The 20278-nt window shown below is 43.0% G+C and overlaps 1 protein-coding gene across 1 annotated transcript; it reads right to left on the minus strand.

Annotated features, from left to right (window-relative positions):
- LOC109714593 (myb-related transcription factor, partner of profilin-like) lies at positions 1406-18538 on the minus strand. The gene is made up of 4 exons (XM_020239293.1): positions 18445-18538; positions 18288-18341; positions 16918-17423; positions 1406-1741 (listed from the first exon to the last, which is right to left on the minus strand). Exons 1-4 carry the CDS (start codon positions 18536-18538, stop codon positions 1406-1408), a joined length of 990 nt encoding a protein of 329 aa, XP_020094882.1.

Genomic DNA, 20278 nt, shown 5'->3' on the forward strand with positions numbered 1-20278 from the left:
TCTTTGGGCAAGCTACAGAATTGGGCTCAGATTCAGGTTTGGGCTGAACCTGAGTTATGCTGAGCTTGAGTTATGTGATTTGAGGTGAGTATGGGCTTGGTCCATACGAGATCTTTTATTTTGAGGTGGTTAGCCAGAGATTATTTGGGACTTGTTGAGATCAAAACATTGAAAATTTAAATATTTAATTCAGAATCAAATTCACTGCTCTAATTTTGAATACATTTTTTTATAATAAACATGACTTAATCTAATTTGGAGCATAAAGCGTCCAATGCGATTAAATCTCAATTTGATCTAATTTGGCCAAATCGAGAGATTCGACTCTGAATAGAATCAAAAGGGGATCGATTATTTTTCGAACATCCCGTTGTTCTTCCAATAAAAAGACGATCAAAAGAATAACAATCAACAATCCGATTGATTTCTTTTGCCTCTTAATTATAAGAGAATTAAGAGAGTATTTTTCTCTTTATCTCCTTTGAAGGTACAAGACAACAAAGATGGATAATCTTTCTTTGCCTCTCTAAGTAACAAAGCTCTCTCTCTCTTTTGATGATATATTTTTTTACGAAAAGAAGAGCACCGCTCTCTCTCTTTTGATAACACACATTTTTTTTAAAGAGAAGAACACCGCTCTCTCTCTTTATATGCAGGTTAGGTTCGCCGTCGAAAAATGCGTCTTGGGTATTTCGTCAAATAATTGGTGGGTGTGATGCGTTGCGCAACTCCCATTGCTTTGGAATCGCAGCAGAGAGTTGGAAGCCGCGGCTATGATATAGTCGATGTAGTGGCAAGGTCGAAGGTGAAGAAATCGACAAAGTTGTCGGGCGTCAACTCGGGATGGATGGACGCCGACGTTTCGCAGCATTCGTAGCAGGTGTTCTAACAGCACCACTTCGCGCACGATGATCACCGTCGATGACATCCCCTCTCCTCCGTCCGAGCGCTCGATGAGGACGCGGAAGAGCGGGTGGTCGATGAGGTCGGAGCTGACCAGGTACCGGCGCCGAGACTTGTCGACATAGATTGGGTGCAGCCCGCGCGGCACGACGTCCAAATGCTCGTCGACGGCGCTGCCGGCATCGAATTTTGGCTCCTCCAACCGCTACTGCCATATGCTGTCATCTTCGTTGTAGGGAATCAAGAGTCCGCAGACGATAAGCGAGATGCAACGGCTGCTGCCGGAGAGGGAGTAGACTTATAGAAGCCTCTTTTTAAAGAAGCGCTGCTCATTGCGGACGTAGATCGAACACCTGGTGAGCGGTGACGAGGCCGGTGTCGGGGAGGATGGCGGTGTAGTCGAAGGAGATGAGCGTGGCGTCAGCGGAGTAGGCGAAGAAGGTGTAGGCGTTGACCATGAGGTAGGAGCCAGTGTGGCAGAGGAGGTCGAGCATCAGGCGCATTACGCGCTCCGCGAGGTCGTTCGGGAATGCGCCCGCGGAGGGCAGGTACGAGGCGCGGAGCGCGGTGAGGGCGATGGGGAAGGAGACTTCATAGCACCGTCGAGGCGGAGGCGCATGAGCGCGGCGTGGACGTTGGTCATGGCTGGGACGAGGAGCGCGATGAGGCTGCTATGCGGGCTCGCAAACATCTCATTGTCCACGGCCATGGCCGCGATCTGGATCGCCGGGTAGTACGCCGCCACGTTGCGCTGCACCCACCTGAGCGCGTAGCCCGGGGGCGACACGACCGCGGCGAGGAGCTCGTTGGGGAGCGCCGCCACCACCCTGATCCCGGGCTTGTACAAGAACGTGGAGAGGGAGAGAGAGCTTTTTTCTTCTTCTCTTTTCTTATTATTATTATTTTTTTTTTGAGAGAGAGAGCTTTGATGCTGCATCAATGGAGAAGGGAAAAAAAAAATTATATTACCTTTTTTTCTTCTTTCGTGAACAGGGGAATGGGACGGGTTTTTTTTTTTTGTTAGGGATAGGTTTGAGAGTTGAAAAAAAGTAGGGTTTTTTTTTTAGTCAGTTTTCTTTTTTTTTTGTTGAGAAATTTATAGACCAAGTTATAACTACTTGGGGCCTTTTTTTTATTTTTTAGAACGTGCATGTGGTGGGGATTGTGGGAAGTTGTAATGGTATCATGGGTATAATATTGCAGATTAACCCATCTTGTTTATATTATACTTCAGTTAAAATAAAAGAGTAATATATATAACAAAATATTTATATGAAGTGGAGCATCTTACAAATATATGAAAGGGAAAGGACTAATTTGCTAAATAGTACATATGTAATAGCTATGCATGCCTACGAGAGCATTCTCTCTCTTCCTCTTTTTTTTCTATAGTCTATGCACCTAGTGCATAGATTAACCTATGCACCATGTTCAAAATTTGAATTCAAATTTTCTCTATGCACCTAGTGTATAGATCATCTCATACACCATATTCCTAAAAGTTGGATTCAAATTTTCTCTCCCTCTTTCTCTTTTTTTTTTCTTTTTTTTGGTGCTTTAACAGGCACACTTCACACCTAGCAATGCTCAGGTGCTACTGCCAACACACTCACTCGGCTGATCCATATCCGCACTCCACGAGTACCTATACTCGGGCGTCGTACGCTACTATAGCGTTTTACTCTAAGTCTTGGCTTTGGGCAAGATTGCCCTCGCGCACCATCTACCAAACACATTCTCCCATCTCACATTGAGGTACAACTAGGCCCACAGGCCAAACTTGGCACTACCCAACTAATTCCGCAATAGTGATTCACTTTCACTGTTTGACCCACCGGAACGACATCCGAAATACTCGGACTACTCAGGTGCCCATTAGCATCATGGCTCTACTCTCGCAATTTACTACTCACATTGCTCTGAGAGTCGATTCGCCACATCTATCTCTACCGCGAGTTTCACTTCTCGCCCACAGGCCAACACCAGCAATTTGCTAGTGCCATCAGGCTCTCTACCTGCTCCAGCAGGCATTACACTCTTACCGCATAAGCATGCTCGTGTATCTACACTTACCCGTCCACTAGGTCCTTACTATACTAATGTATAAATAGTAGTAGCAGACCACCAGGTCAATGCATGCAATGCATTAACTTTACATCATGTAGAAGCATATGCTTGCTTCAACTAAACCACACTTGCCATGATGTCATCGGTAACAGTAGGTTCCGCAACCCGATTCGCGTATCCACGGCCACTTGGCAACCGCTGCGAACCCTTAGGTTGCATTGTCCTCAACGCCCTCTCTCTTGACCATGCCGCAGGTGGCACACCTGCAGGCCGTCCCAGAGAAGAATAGGCTATCGCCAGTGTCAGGTCCCGGCTGTCATCTTGCGAACACTCGTCCTGCGCATAGCCCGGTTGCCCACACCTGAAGCACTTGCCCTCTAGGTGCTTACACTATTGTGGGTTATGAAGAACACCCACAAACAACACATCCTGCCGAGGACCGAATGTGTTAGGTCCCCGGGCTCGGGATCACGACCGCGAACACATTGCACTCAGTTGAGAACTTGACGGACCACCGAATCCACTCGTGGCCGTCCTATTCCCTTTTTTCTTGCAATTAGACTCACGCTCCCCCCGCACAATTGCACTGCCTTGCTCTATCCACAAGGTCGAACCCTCAAATCTCCTCTAATCTCCACCAATCCACACTCGGGAAGGGCTCCTAGGGAGAGAGGGAGAAAAACCACATGTTGGGTCGTCTCAGGCTGTGATTAAGGGAGGAGGAGTTGGGGCCTTTTTTTTTCAAGCTGCCACAATTGCATAAAGGCCCTCCAACAATCCCCAATCGCAACAGACCCAAAACTGCAGTTTCCTACAGTTGGTACCGGTACACATCAGGGGTGTCACCGATAACACGGCCTTTTTTTCTCAAACCCGAGAGCTGCTTCTCTTGGTTTGCTACATGGTACCAGTACAACATTGATGCTGTACCGGTACAAACTCCAGATTTCAGATTTTCGCATCTCTTCGACTCTATTTCATTTCGATCAATGCTAAAACCTTTCTAACTCTTTTAGAACTCAATTCTAACCCTTCCATCATTGTTGGAATGTCAATTGGACTTTGTCCAACTGTCACGACCCGACACCGCCAATTTGGACAGTTCGGGCCCGAAACAGACCCACCGAACGGACAGAGTTTTCCCTGCCCGCCCGAAGCGTAACAAAGTCTATGCATACATATCCAACAAGAGATGTTAGCATTCAACATTGAGAGAGGCAATCACAGATACAAGAGAATTTAAACTATCTATTACATCACTTGTTCACACACATGAACCATTACATATTTCACTTTACTTCTCATACATACAACCAAAATGCCATCTCTCAAATACATTACATTTCTTCACAAAAGGGTTTTATATATCATTCTTTCCTTTTTATACTCGAGGGTAGTGAGCTAACGCCGGTGGTCTACTCTATCTACTGCGCGACGCCCTTGCCGCGATCCTCGACACACGCGCTCGAACTAGGCTCTGCAAAACAGGGTGTGAGAACTATTATCCATAGTTCCCAGTGGGTTCGGCCGCCGACCCCGCCGATTTTCCCACTAGGTCCAAGAAAGGCATAGAAACAATAAAGAGGTCAACATGTCAAAGGAATAATAGATATAACAATAAGCCTACCTTGCTCATCCACATCTATATCATGCTCAAATGTGTAGCTATGCCTTTACCAATCATGTCAACAAGTACATGTTTAAGTTCTGTCATGTATGCAAACTATATACGAAATGCCATGATCATGCCTATGTCAAATCCAAACGATTCGCCCGAAGGTCGAATCACTCGCCACACATACTGTCACGCGACCGTGACCGTCTGCCGGGGGCGCACCGTCGTGACTCTCTCCCCCGTCTTAATCTCATTGTGATACAACTCCGGAGCTCACTGCTTGGGAGGTGCGACCATCCACAAGCTTTAACAGACAATGCGAGTATGATTAAGTCCCCCTACCAAAGGACTGCGGGAATACTACATCCCTATCATCACAAGGCATGCTTTGCTCAGGTCGGCCACTTATGCATTAGTTTCCAATTCTCACAATGTCATTGGTTCACATACTAGTTCCTCATGAATCTAGTCTATTCTTACATCATATCCACATGTATATGTCCACTAGCAACTCATACAACATGTACAAATATCTATATTGGCATCATATAAAAGTTCTCATGCAACATACATGTCCACATCTATCTCAACATCATGCAAATAGATATTCCTACAAGTATTACGCAATCATGGATCATTATCCCTCACACTAAGCATGAAATTACCACAACTCATAGGATTCTCACTATTCTATGCATGATGATATATGATCAATAATAGTAGAACTTAGACATAGAATGAAACTCGGCTATTTCGGATAGCACCCCCCACCTCGTGATGTCGACACGAAACGAGTAGCCTAGTGGCACGATTTATGGCCGTTGATTTCTTCCAACTGCAACAAATAAAGCAAAAATATAATTTTCTTCACTTTGACCACCACCGGCTCAACGGAATCTCAATCCGAATGATCCTCCGCGCCGGTTTTACCTTCAATTGCGGAAACATATGATCAATTGAGATTAAAACCTCTCATGATCAAGAGCTCTCTTTCAAAATCCTAGAGGTAACTATTGCAATAATACACTATATAAATTCATGATTCAAGCAAATAGCAACCTAACATCAACTAGGATTTCCATCTAGCTAGATTCTAAGAGATTTAAACCTATCTCTAGCTATATGCCATTAGAGCCCATGAAGCTTACCTCAAACAAGCTTTCTTCTCTAATCCAAGTGATGAAGAAGATGAAGAAAGTAGCTCAATTCCAAGCCTTCTTCTCCACCAAGCAAATTCCAATTTTTCTTTCTTCTCTAATCCTCTCTTTGGTAAAGAGAACCAAAGAGAAAGAGAGGTCATAAAGTCAAAGAGAAAAAAAGAGAAAACCCACCCTCTCTCTCTTTCCTACGGTTTGGGGTAAAAGGGCAAGGATTCACTCAATTACATAGGAAACTTGCCCAACAAGTAAACTCAATTACATAGGTACATAGAAAACTTGCCCAACAAGTAAACTCAATTACATAGGTACATAGGAAACTTGCCCTCCAAGTAAACTCAATTACTTGCACCATTACACCTCAGCCCCTCTCATTTGCACAATTACACCTTAGCCCATCTCATAACACTATTTTTATTTACACTTATTTCTATATTAAAAATTTGGTACACTACACCAACTATTTCTCTCGACGCACTTTGGTCAATTTGAGCAAGAGTGGTTTAACACGACGAGGATTCACTAACCTCTTCAAGGTCATGAGGGTCGCAAAAGCTCACTCCCTCGGCGCATGGCAGCCTCCTGCTGTTGTTGCACCTAATCGGCTCGTACCTTGGCACTCCCACAAGAGTGGCCAATTACTTGCAAAGTTTCAAGTCTCCGCTCGCCTCAAATTGCTCAGGGACACCACTTGTCCTATCCCGCGCCGATCAATACGAAGATCGCCTATGCGGTGCCATCGCTTCCTAAATGCGATAACTTCGTTAACCCTCGACCCTCTGGGTCATACACGAGACAAATAATATCGACTCAAATCGGGCGAAAGTCACATAAGGACGTCTATTCTCATCACTCGATTTCATATTGTTGCGCGCCAACATGAACACACTTGGTTGAGAATAAACCGCGCCTCGAGTCTACCTCTAATATCCGTCTTAGAGGTTTCGACACAACCCAATCCATTAACTTTTCGCCGCAAGTCACAAGTCCTCGTCTCTCACGAGCCTTAACCTCTATGGTTTACACTATCTTAGAGTCTCCTAGGTCCATCTAAACTATTTTTCCATTCTCTACTTTATGCTCTGATACCATTTTATCTGTCACGCCCTACGCCTCGCCTATTTGGTCGGATTCGGGCACGCCGACAGACCGCCGAACGGACAAAGTTTTTCCTGTACGTCCTAGGCGTCGCAATCAATACAATGTACGAGGTTCCAACCAGGAACACATTTCAAGTAGAGATTGCATAAGGAAGTATCAAAAACATAAATCTACTTGCTATTACAAGCATTCACACTAGATATATTTTTACATCACAATTTCCTTTTACAATCAATTTCCAAATACAATCAAGATCTTAGAATTTATTACAACTTGTTCTTTTTCTTTTCCCTGATTTAAGTAGTATGGATTACTTGAAAGGAATTGTAAATAATGAAAGTACTTACCTTAAATTCGCATAGGGGGGCTGCGAAGAGAGGAAAGTGCAGAATTTAAAGGGTTAAGCTAAGAAGAACTGCAGCAGGTGCAGAATTTCAGCATGCTGTTGAAGCTGAAAGAAAGTTGTAGAATTTCGAACTCGGGTGAAATTAAAGTAATTGCTTAAATTAATGGGGGTTAAATATGTTAGAAGAGTTATAGACATGAAAATTAATTGCTATATGCTTGTAGCGGGGCTGCACAAAGGGAAGTAGTGCTGAAATTTCAGCATAGTGCAGAAAAATTTCAGCGTAAACTGAATTTCAGCAAGTGTTGAATTTCAGCATTGGAAATTCTTATTATTGGAGCTGAGAACAAACTAATTAAGCAGCAAATTAAAATAATTATGATTAGAATTCAGTTGATAGTAACAGAGAGATGTTAATTAAGAATCTGATGAGTAATTGAGCTAATACGAATGCAAAACTGCATTGGTAAGTTCCTAATTAGAACTCTGTAATACTAGTTATACTATATATGTATATATATGCAAGTGGGGGTAAAATGCAAGTTTTGCTAAAGTGTAATATAACTCAAGTTTAACTTCTTTTATTCCTTTAGGAAAGAAGGTCTAGCATGCCCAGAAATCTAAATTGACATTCCGACAGGTCGGCGGCGCACTAATTATGGTATAAGCCGTTTTAGCTCTATTTGCACGGAGTCGCGAGAGCTCGTTGTTGATACGGTTCGAGACGTTGATTCCAGTTTGTTGGCATCTCTACAGGTGAGGGGTGCTATCCGAAATCATTGAATCACTCTTTATGTCTACGTTACCTTCTTGAGCATATTTGTATATGAATCATATAATATTCATGCATTATAGGGTAATTGGCATTGTGTAGTTATGATATGAACAATTGAACAATTCTCATTGTTAAGAATATGTGAACCATAGAGTGTGAACATAGAACCCTATCAATGTGTGAATTCTACTGTGGACTATGACAATAGTAAACTTGGTGACATTGTGACTAGAAGCATAGCATCAATATTGGACTGGTAAAACTAGCATAAAGAGCTAGTTAGAAATGAAATTGTGACATCGTCAGTTATTTAATTCTCTAAGTGAGGATTGGATCATACTCACCTATTTTGTTTTGGCTTGGTGGTGATCGCTCCCCCCAAGCAGTACGCTCCGGAGTGTGTCATTAATTGGGTTGATCGTATAAGCCTTCCCAGTAGACGATCCCGTCGGGAGGCAGCTTAGTGCCGGATATTTAGGGATTGCGTTCGTGAGTTATGGTTAACCAAATGGTTAACCAGATGGATTGGGTATTGATTATTCATAGCATGCATGCATAAATTTTATATGTTATCTACAGTTTCTTTCAGCTTTGTGCAGGCATTGTAGTAATTATATGTTATAGCTCGTTACTATCTATTCACTTTTCTTGCCTACATATGCCTTAATAGACCTAGTGGGTGAGTCGGCGAGATCGGCGGCCGAACCCACTGGAAACTTTTAGTAGTTCTCACACCACTAATCATGCAGGTCCTAGCGCGAGCGGTGTGGCCGAGGATCGCGGCAAGAACCCAGCATCTTAGCTAGTAGACACCAGTATATAGTGGTATACCCATTTTGGTTTCAGATTGTATATATTTGATGTCAAAGAAACATGTACATGAATGTATAAAGGAGCATGTAAATAACTAAATATTTCAGTTATTTAGCTTTTACAGTTTAGTTTTAAAGTTTGAAAATTATAGTGAATACATGTTTAGTTAGTTTACTATCACTTGTGCCTGTTGCTTGCCCTCGTGCAAGCCATATATATTGAAATGTTATCCTGGAAATTATTTATTTCTTTATACATGTACTTATTGTTGTTGAGCCTTGGGCGGACAGAGGAGGTGCTGTCCGTTCGGCGTCTGTGTACGGGCCCGGATCGACCAAATTGGCAATAGCGGGACGTGACAGGCGAGGGCCTTGCTCTACTCTAGTTCACCTCCGGTATCTGTATGAAGCCTAAAAACTTATAGTAAAGTTCTCTTTAGAAGCCGAAAGTCTTCGGAGAAGGGCTTTCAGACACTAAAGAGTAGAAAGACTAGGGTGAACTAGAGCAACAGTGGGCTCTGTCCTTAAAGGACAGAACAGATTGGGAAATCATCTTGGCGCAGACTCAAGGAAGAAGTTTGCTTCAGAGCCTTTCCGGCTTAATAAGCACATCTCCAGTACACTTAGCTTAGACCTTACTTCAACTTTCACATGAATTTGAAGCTGATTTTGACGAATAAGTCTTTATCTTTATTAAGATTAAATAAGCATTTCACACTTTTGACTAGGTTTTGTCCAATACATGCAAAGACAACAAACCAAAGAAATCCACTTAGCATAGGAGTCTATCTCCAGTAAGCATTAGGAGTAGATCTCCACCAAACAAAGAGAAAGAAAGCAATACATTATTTCACACTACTTTGCGTCGACGGACTACTTATTTATTTCAAATAGAAAGAGTCGAGTCGACAGATTCTTCTCTTCTAGTTCCCCCCGTTGTTTCTACGGTTGCTTATGGCCCCTTCCACAAGGAGAGATTGTTGTTCTTGAATGAGGGCCTCTTTCCGGTCTTCAAGAGCTCGAATGTGGTTCCGTATCCTTTGTATCACTCTTCTTACGACCTCAGGATCGATAGCTGGCAGATGCTCCTATAACAGATTGAGCGAATTCTCCTGACTTTTCGGTTTCCGCGGTTTGTATTTCTTGTTGAATTTCAGCAAGTCTTCCAACGATATCCATGGCTAAAGCTCTTTCTTGCCGACTTTAAAGTCTCCGTCTCCCTTTACTTTGTCAAATAGAGACTGAAAGAAGCTTCTATTTATAGGCGTTAGAGGCCCTTAACCCTTTCTTATTATTAGTAAGAATTCTCGTCTTGGTTCCCTAACAAGGATCATTTGGACCCTGGCTTTTCATAAATATTGAACCCCAAAAAGTAAAATGGTCCTAGAAATCCACAGAAAAAAATGATTGAAAAAACAAAGAAGAAAAATGCCATATTCTCAGGAGCTGATAAAGTCCCCTATCTCTTAGGTAGCGTACTTGAGTAGTGACCCCTCTGGGGGCCCAGGGTTGCTTTGGCACGCTAGCTAGCGAGGAAGAAGTCCAAAAAAAAAGAAGGCAGATTGCCCAATAGCAAAGATCAGACATTTCCAAAGTCCCATTCCCTGGAAAAGGAAGACACATCAGTCTCCACGTCATCACCCTCAAGTAAGTCTTCGCGACAAAGGCAGACGATGGGTGAAGACAATGCAGGAAGTCAGTGTAGAGTTTGAGCATGATGATTACTCAGCAGAGGCCGTTACTTGAGGAGCTACAATGGTTGAGGCTCGAGGTAGTGTCCCCTGAGTCTACTGCAAGACTGATGTCTATAATCTTCCAGCCCACTCTGTTGGACAGGATCCGAGAGAAACAGAGTGGAGACTCGTACTTGTTGAGGATTCGAGAGCAGATAGAGAGGGGACAGGCAGAGGGCTTTGTTGTGGACAGTTCGGAGTACTGCGGTACAGAGACCGAATGTGTGTGCCTATCGATTCAGGGATCTGAGAGGAGATTTTGATAGAGGCTTACTACTCACCTTATACGGTTCACCCCGATGGAACCAAGATGTATAAGGATTTAAAGTCACACTTCTGTGGGAATGGAATGAAGAGAGACATTGGCAGATTTGTGGCTCAGTGTTTAACTTGCCAACAAATAAAGGCAGAGCATCAGGTACCTGCTGGCAAGCTTCAGAGTCTGCTAGTGCCCGAGTGGAAATGGGAGCAGATCACGATGGACTTTGTCGTGGGATTGTCAAGAGTTCAGGGTGGTTTCGATGCGATTTGGGTGATAGTGAACAGACTGACTAAGTCTGCTCACTTTTTACCAGTACAAACCATCTGGTCCAGGGAGAGGCTTGCTCAGTTATATTTGGATGAGATTGTGAGATTGCATAGTGTGCCGATCTCGATTGTATCAGACAGAGACCCAAGGTTCGTTTCACACTTTTGGAGGAGTCTTCAGACAGCCTTGGGTGCACAGTTGCATTTCAGCACGACGTTTCACCCACAGATAGATCGTCAGACAGAGAGGACCATTTAGACTCTGTAGGACATACTGAGAGCATGCGTCCTGCACTTTGGAGGAGGGTAGCATCGACATTTGAGACTGGCTGAGTTTGCGTATAACAACAGCTATCAAATGAGCATCCAGATGGCTCCGTTTGAGACGTTGTATGGATGCAGGTGTCGATCCCCTTTTTATTGGAGTGATGTGGGTGAAAAGAAGACTATGGGACCTGAGATTTTGATAGAGGCTGAGGAAAAGGTTAAGGATGTACGGCGGCATATTTTGACAGCCCAGAGTCGTTAGAGGAGCTACGCCGATACCAGGAGATGAGACTTAGAGTTCCAGGTTGAAGATCATGTGTTCCTGAAAGTCTTGCCGTCTAGAGGTATACGTAGATTTGGAGTGCGTGGAAAGCTTAGTCCACTCTTTGTAGGCCCTTTTGAGGTACCGGAGCGAGTTGGACCAGTTGCTTACAGGATTGCTCTACCCCTACGACTGGCCGGTATATATAATGTTTTCCACGTTTCGGCGTTGAGAAGATATGTGTTCGATCCCTCTCACGTGATTGACTTCACTCTACTAGAGCTTGGCGAGGATTTGAGATATGAGGAGCGACCGGTGCAAATTCTGGCTCGTGAGACGAAAGAATTGCACAACCGGGTGATCCCTTATGTAAAAGTGCAGTGGAGTCATCACGAGGAGCGTGAAGCGACGTAGGAGCAAGAGACGGTGATGCGGGAGTCCTATCCCTACTTGTTTGAGACTCAGATTTGAGGTATGTTTTAAGTTTTGATGACGAAACTTTTTGTAGTGGGAGAGGATGTAGAATCCTTAGTTTTTTTTTTCTTTTGAGTTGGTAAAGGATAGGATGGTATTTTGTTTGGTGGATATGTATGCCACTTACTCCCTCTCTATGTTTATCAACTCAACCAACTCAACTTGGTCAACTTGGATAATTATCCTTATCCCCACCGCTTCATAAAGGTGTGGAGAGGCAGGGAGCTTACTTATCCTTCTCTTCTCTCTCTAGTTCTTGAGCCGTACGTGGAGGAGGCTTCGGGTGGAGCTCGGATCGTCGCCGATTTCGTGCCGGGGAGCCGTTCAAGCGCTCGAGCGTGACGGTTGCATTGTTTGGAGGCCAGGCGAGCGCGTAGTTCTTCTCCTATCGACTTCTCGCCAGATTTGGATTAGCTTTTGAGGTGGGTTAATGTTATGCTTATCAGATTCTACGGATTTCCTCCTAATTCTATATGTTGTCAGCATGTGTTTTTAGCTTCGTTTAGTATGTTGATTAGCTCGATTCTTGGATTTGCATGCTTTTTAATCTGAATTGGAGCTTAGAATATTAGCTAAATTATGCATATTGGACTTAGAATTGACTTAGGAGAAAACTATCAATTCTACACCGTCAGTTGCTCAAACTACCAGATTTAGCTCCAGGAGCCGTAGTTTGTTTGTATCGCCGCAGTTTGTGGGCGGTGGATACCCAGGTAGTGTAGAATGCATTTACACTCGTGCTGAGATGCCGAGTGTATTTTTACAGTAGTGTTCAGACTGTTCTGGACTGTCGGGTGCCGTTGTGGTTGATGGTGAACCCAGTTTGCAGTTTTTGCATCAGATTGTGCCGAGGGCACATGGATTATGGTTTTTAGACCTGTGAGACCTTTCTACTTTGATTACAGTCTGTGAGAGCCTGATTGAGCTCGACAGAGACTCGCTTGCATACTTGGTTGGGTAGCGCCCACTAGTGCCACTCCGGAGTCGGGCTTAGTGTTTTTGCGTTGATGTCGGTTTGTCCTGTTTGGACTTACTCTCCACTGACGACCTAGCGTGGTGGCAGTTAGTGTAGCTTCGACGAGTCCTCAAAGAATTGGGAATGATTGTTGGACCATCAAAATGAGATTGCGATAATCAAAGTGCCATGAAACTCTCTTTCTATATCTTTCTATTTTTATTTATTTAAGGCTGAAAGAGGACCCCTCTTTCCAATACGTTTTGCGGGACGGGTGTGTTCACAATCCCTAGTGAGATTGGGTCAGGATTTGCATTCTTTACATATTGTTAATGTTGGTTTCCAATAGTATAGTGACTTATAGCTGTCGATTTGTTCTAGCTTTCTTTACTATCCCTGCTTACATCTGTAGACTTAGTGGATGAGCCGTTGAGGTCGGTAGGGTACCCACTGAGGACTACTTATTTTTGCAGTAGTTCTCACGCCCAGTTGTGGATCTTTTGCAGAGCCTTTTGTTGCGGCTGCTGCTACTGCTGATTCCTATCGTGAAAAGAGCGTTGCGAGTTAGAGCCATTCCTGACGAGCTTCAGAGTTAGAGGAGTACCAGCTACAGGTAGTTGTAGTTTTTGAATTTTTATACATACTGATGTTGTAACTCGCTGGAGCGAGTGTTTTTGTTATACCTGGATATTATGTATGTATAGTGGACCCTTGTTATTATATATGTTTTTATTTTGCAACTCTATACTACTGGTTGTAGTGTTGTATGATTATAGGTACAGGTACAAGTACAGCTTTCGCTTTGTATACAGGAAAAGTTTCTATGTACAGGAAATATTTGAAGGAAAAAAAAATGTAGATATGTCACGCCCCGGAGTTCCTTTTTTATTTCAAAGCATTGCGAAAGCGTCTAATTTTTTTTTTTTTTTTTTTGAAAACCTAACCCCAGGGAATGCCAGATCCCCGGAGTTCCTTTTTGATTTCAAAGCATTGCGAAAGCGTCTAAATTTTTTTTTTTTTTTTGAAAACCTAACCCTAGGGAATGCCAGATCCGCCACACCATACAGGTAATCCACTGTTCACACGGACGAGTCCTCCCTGTATTCGACGGCGTCGCACAAGTACAAAGTAACAAGCAAGATACAACCACAACTAAATGAATATAGAGATAACTATACATTCATACATTCACCATTCACATCACAGATTTACATTCAATGTTTAAACATAATTCTGTTTAAACATAATTCCACAGAAATCTTTTGAAAACTGTTCCTACACGGAAATTTTTATCTTTTAAAAACGCTACCACGAGGGGTAGAAAACCTTTTATTTACGAAAATCCAGAAATCCTTGAATATTTTAACATAATGAAATACTGAACCATATAGACCGACTAAGCTATATATCACCAGAAATAATAGGGTAATAACTAAATAGTACAAACCGGTCGGAGCTCTAACGACAGCTATCCCCGTGCCTCACGTCTCGTCTCACCTCACCGCCTGCGATACCTGAAAAATAGTGGGGGAGATGAGAACATGTAAACATGTCTCCCCTCCCAGTGGGTACCGCAGCCGATGAAGCGCGAGGAGTACTCACACGGATCAGGAAGAGACAAACAAACAGTATGGTAAGTGAAATCCAGTAGCAACGATAATGAACGAATGAGATATAATATATATAGAATGATATATTAATAATATAATATATATTATATATATATATATAAATATATATATATGAAAGCACAACTACCGCTACTGTAATGTACAACTGCAAGCATACAAGGATATCAAAACTATAGTAGCAAGACAACTGTAAAGAAAGAACTGTAGTATATATGCAACAACCGCTATTATAGCTATATGCGTCAACCGGACGAGAAGTCAAAAGTACCCAATCTAAATCGCCGTGTCGGTCTAAGGACCTCAGGCAAAAGCCATTACCTGCTCACACCTGGCATAATAACCCTAGCACAAAGAGAACATCGTTGGGCTCACGGGTCAGATGTACGACCACTTTTCGGAAAATAACACCTCCTGCGGGGGATCAACCGCTGGTAACGTGAAATGCACTCGAGCTGTGGCGATCAATGCGGATATGATCAATAGCCAACGCGTCGCAACCAGCCGACAATCACCCGCCCTCGGGGCTAACTGACGCAAAAGGTCATCCAACTGTAAGGAAGTACAAGAACCGTCCACTCAGGTCAGCTAGGATGGAACAACTCACAATCCTCTCAAAGATATGCAAATACTGCTCAATGGGTCAACTAAACTATAAATGCAAGAATTGACCAATAGGTCTCAAGAGTGTATCAATATAATCTGGAACTACCGTCAGCCACAAGCCGACAATCCTACCCTCAGGGTACATCGACCTCATAGGTCATCGAATACAGAAGTCAAGGAACGACCGACTAGGTCACCGATCTCACAAGAAATCACAAAACCGCTCTACTCTAAACATGATACCCAATATGCAGAATAGCTAAGTAGAGCAACAAGGAAACATGGTATAACTATCTACTACCTACTCAGGATACTATCATGCAAACAACGAGTAGAGTAAGATGTAAACAATAAGGGGTGTAAGGCTCAATATAACTATACTAACGCAATAGTAATAACAGAAGAACAGGGATAGAAGGATATCACCGACGTCCGCACCACTGTACGATTCGGATCGAAGTACCCACCTGTACATGTCTGACGAAGATCTCTCGACTGTGAAGACGGAACAATCGAACCTACGAAAGGTCAACGGGTTAGAATCTAACCCACTAACATGACTCGCTAACACACAATCCCCACTCACACAGAACCACGAGAACGCGTTTCCCAAAACCGATTACCGAACAAGCCGGAAGTCCCGAAAACCGCATCGGAACTCCAGCTCGCTACCGTCATTTCCGAACGCTAAAAACGACGCGGGTGACAGACCAGCCAACAAGGCTCAGCGATGATGCAAATAATCACCAAGTGCCGTCGAAAGAATTCCGAACCGAAACCCGCGTTCCGTTGGCGATTTCGCCGAGAAACGCATCAGAAATACTTTACGGTCTCCGTAAGGGCTGAGGGCCTTGACAATCAGTCCAAAGGTTACCACTACTCCACATGCTGCCAACAGCAGCCCAACACCCAAAATACATAAAGCGCCTCCGATTACCCGAAATCACATTATTTCATGCGATTTCGGCGCTTTTATGGTCTGTCTGCACAAACTAGAAGTCATTCAGGCAAACCGAGACCATACGACAGGTCTCGGCGTGCCGGAGGCCGTGCTCACCTTTTGGAGCATGCCGGCCACTGTGGCATGCGCACGAGCGATGCAAAAATTAGTGAAATAGCGTGCACAGCAGGAAAAGCATGCTTATCTCGCTAACCAGGCTCGTTGACTCTAAATGAGGAGAGAAACTGTGATCAGGACTGACAGAGGATCACGATGCTGACACCCCAGAGGCATCGGAACGCTCGGTCGCCGAAACAGTGAACAGAACAGGAGACTATGCGCAGAAAGGCTGAAATCAAGCTTACAGAGCTAGGCAGGGCACGGGGTGGCCGGGGCGGCCGTCGGCGGGCAGGCCGCCAGGGGTTGGTGCGGCAGTCCGAGGTAGCCGGGCTGGCGTCAGCAGGTGACGGAGACGGCGGCGACGACGGCCAATGATGCCCTAGGCACCAAACCCGAAGAGAACACGGGCTCGCTCCGCCGACGGGGAGCTCCGGCGGCGCAGGCGGACGCGCGGACGAGTGCAGCCGACCAGCCGGGACCTGCTCATGCCATTCGGTGGGAAGCGGCTGCGGCGGTGCTGGACCAAACCGAGCCCACGCGGGTTCATCACGGGCTCCAAGGTAGCGGCGGCCGGAGGAAGGTCGGGCGACGGCGGCACGTCGCCGGAGGTCGAGGAAGGTCGGCGCACCTGCTGCGGGTGGTGCACTGGCGCGGTGGTCGAGAAGACCAAGTCTTCGGCCCGCTCAAAGGTTTGGGCGGCCGCAGAGAGGGAGAGCGGCGGCCGGCGGTCGGGAGCCGGCGGCGATGGCGCGCGGGGCAGCCAGAGGTCACTGATGGAGGGCGCGGCAACCGATGGGAGTTGCGGCAGCGTACGGGAGTAAAGATCACCCGGGCTCGGCCTGGGTGACTGCGGGTTGGCCGCAGGGAGCAAGGTGGCTCCGGCGGCCGGGCGAGGGTGACACCGGAGGGAGGTCTCTGCCAGAGAACGGCAGGTTCCACTCATGGGGTGCTTCCGAGTCAGAAGGCGAGGAGGATGGAGGGTAGGTGAAGAAGATGATGGTGGAGGGGTTTTCCCGCGGCCGGCACCGCTGCCGGCGCAGCCGTGGTGCGCGCCGACGTGGGCAAAGGTGCAGAGGTGTTGCAGGGAGTCGCTGAGGGAGAAGGTGAACAGGTTAGGGTTTTCCATGATGAAACCTAGAGAGTCCATATTGATTGTCAACTTTGCACACAAGTCCTCTAAACTGATTATTAGAAATTCAATCCTTCCAGGCGAGTAATTTACACACGTCGCACCTCCACGTCTGATTCGCGGCGATTCGGTACAAATCATAAATTGGGGACTTTTGCGAAATTCCAATTAGTCATCACTTTAGACCCCTTTTCGAACATAATGCGATATCCGGCAATCCGTTCATAGAATTCCGAACGTTGCGCCATCGCGTTCAGCACGACGGGGCAATAAACCCACGATTTTGGTTCACAATCGATCGGTCACGGATTCACGACGAACCCGTCCGCTCTTCAATTTCCAAAAACCACACAATAAACCAATGTGTAATCCTACTAAATCCTTAGATTCAATTCAAATTGAATCTCTCTACCATTAGTAGGTACATGTAACATCCTCACCTTACTCTAGGTCACAAACACAGAGCCAGATGAGTCTCATTATGGCAAGAACAGACAAAAACGAAAACCTCATTTTGATAAAAAATCCTTTTTCCTCGAAATCATCGTGCGTTAGATCTAAAATTGTCAGTGGCCATTGTTCCAGAATAGCTGAACGCGGTCGAAACGACTATTGGATCGCTATGAACGGAGTCCGATACGCGCCGAAAGCCAACTCTATCTCCGTGGCTTCACCGAAAAACCAGGTTCACCATTCACTTTAAAGTGAAAACTAATAATGCATAAATTCTCCATTCTAACTCGGTTTTCCTGAAACTAACTAGTGCTTTTGTAATTAAATTACACACTCTAACATCGTCAATAGAGGATTTAGTTGGCACTATCAAAATCTCAGTCCTTACAAGATAGTGTAGTTTTTTGTTTCTTTACCGTCCTTGCAGCTTTCTTCCATTCTACTAATTCCAGAAAGCTTCTCAATGACATCTGATAAATTAGAAAAATAAAACGTAAGAATCAATATAGTAGGTACACATATTAAAAATTAAATTTTAAAAATTAAATATTTGATGCATGTAACAACTCTTACCTACTAAATATTTGTCATCAGCGACATTAGCAAGTATTTCATCAAAAGAGGTAAATATAAATCCATACTTTGATATTGTCAAAACATCTTCCATCTCACGTACAACCGTAGAATATTGAAAATTGATTTTGTAAGGATGTATAGTGGTCCTATAGGAGCCGCTGCTCTACCCCACTCCAAACTGGTTGATCACATAAACTTTTCCTTCTGTAAAAAGGCATTTAAATTTGTTCAAAAAAGCTTTTCTTACCGTTGCATGTATTCTATCTCCCTATAATAGAAAATAAACAAATTATGTAGTATCTTTTAATAAAAACAAAGCAAACGTATGTTCAATTTGAAAATGAAAGTCGTATCTTACATTTTGATCAGAAAGAACTAACTCTAGGCTATTCACCACCTCTGGACAATTAAATTCAGGCATAGTATACAGACAAATCACTCTGACTTTGATCTTCCATTTGTCTCCAAGAAGAGTGATGTCATGTATAGAATCATACCCAAGTGCCATATCCTGAGAACAATAAGACATCCAAGAAAAAAAATTAATACTTGCTTCGTATTTAAATAATAAAATGAAAATAATATGTTATATTTTAAAGCATCAACATTTAAGAACTGAGAAAATTACAGGAGTGACAGTAGGAAAAAAATTACGAAATAAAAATTGCAGAATGAGTGATAGTAGGGAAGTGACATGTAATATCTATATCTATACTACGTGAGTTTTGAATTTTTTCCTCTTTCCAAAAATGCCTGTATCCTTTTTTACTAATATTTTTATGTCCAGTAATTTTCAACCAATCATTTCAAATAATTAACTAAGTAATAATTTATTCCCAAATAAAGATAAATATTTTCCTTCTCACGCGTAATATCTGTACCCGCCAATTCTTTCGCAATGTAATATCCATGAATTAGATATTATTTTCTTAAAAAATCTAATTTTATTTTTCCTAAAGTAGAAAATCTATATTTGTGCTTGTAATAATTTATTCCCAAATATAGATAAATATTTTCCTTCTCACGCGTAATATCCACAACCGCCAATTCTTTCGCAACATAATATCCGTGAATTTTTCAAATATCTTAACATAATTATAAGTGACTTTGAAATAAAAATAAAGATAAATATTTTCTTTCTCACTCGTAATATCCACACCCGCCAATTCTTTCGCAACATAATATCCGTGAATTTCTCAAATATCTCAATATAATTATAGGTGATTTTGAAATAAAATCTCCTTTGTTATAGGTGATTTTTAATAATATAGTAAAAGATATTATTTTCTTAAAAATTCTAATTTTATTTTTTCTAAAGTAGAAAATCTATATTTGAGCTTAACACGTGGCAAGCATATAGAAAGCCACATGTCAGCTTCTCACATAAGGTTCATAAAGGGTTCTACTTTAGTATATAGTAATAGATAGATAGATATTTTCATATTTACTATTTTTCAACCAACCATTTTAAATAATTATTCAAATAATAATTTATTTTCAAATATAAATCTTAAGTTTTTGCTATTGAATCTTATCTAATGAATAAAAGTAAAAATATATGTCAATTTTCTTGACAAAAATATCCTTGATATTTGTTATCTCTTGTCTACATATGTATTTCTCAAATATTTTCTCTTTTCTATCCGTAAATCACGTAATACGTAAAATTAAATTTATCTCATATCTAACGTAATATATATCTAACGTAATACCTATCAATCACATAATTTGTAAAACTAAATTTATCTCCTATCTAAGCGTTTTGTCAAATATTTTCTTTCTCAAATGTAATAACCGGCCATCACGTAATACTCCAAATTAAATTTTAAAA

The sequence above is a fragment of the Ananas comosus genome, linkage group 8, assembly GCF_001540865.1.
Source record: "Ananas comosus cultivar F153 linkage group 8, ASM154086v1, whole genome shotgun sequence".
Classification (NCBI taxonomy): Eukaryota; Viridiplantae; Streptophyta; class Magnoliopsida; order Poales; family Bromeliaceae; genus Ananas; species Ananas comosus.

Excerpts from the sequence above, each read along its gene's own strand:
- LOC109714593 (XM_020239293.1), bottom strand. The coding sequence starts at position 18,538 with ATGGAAGATGTTTTGACAATATCAAAGTATGGATTTATATTTACCTCT. Across the intron at positions 18,342-18,444 it reads TGATGACAAATATTTAGTAG|ATGTCATTGAGAAGCTTTCT; the intron begins GTAAGAGTTGTT and ends CTAATTTATCAG. Across the intron at positions 1,742-16,917 it reads CAGTGCACCACCCGCAGCAG|CCCGGGATCAGGGTGGTGGC; the intron begins GTGCGCCGACCT and ends TTCTTGTACAAG.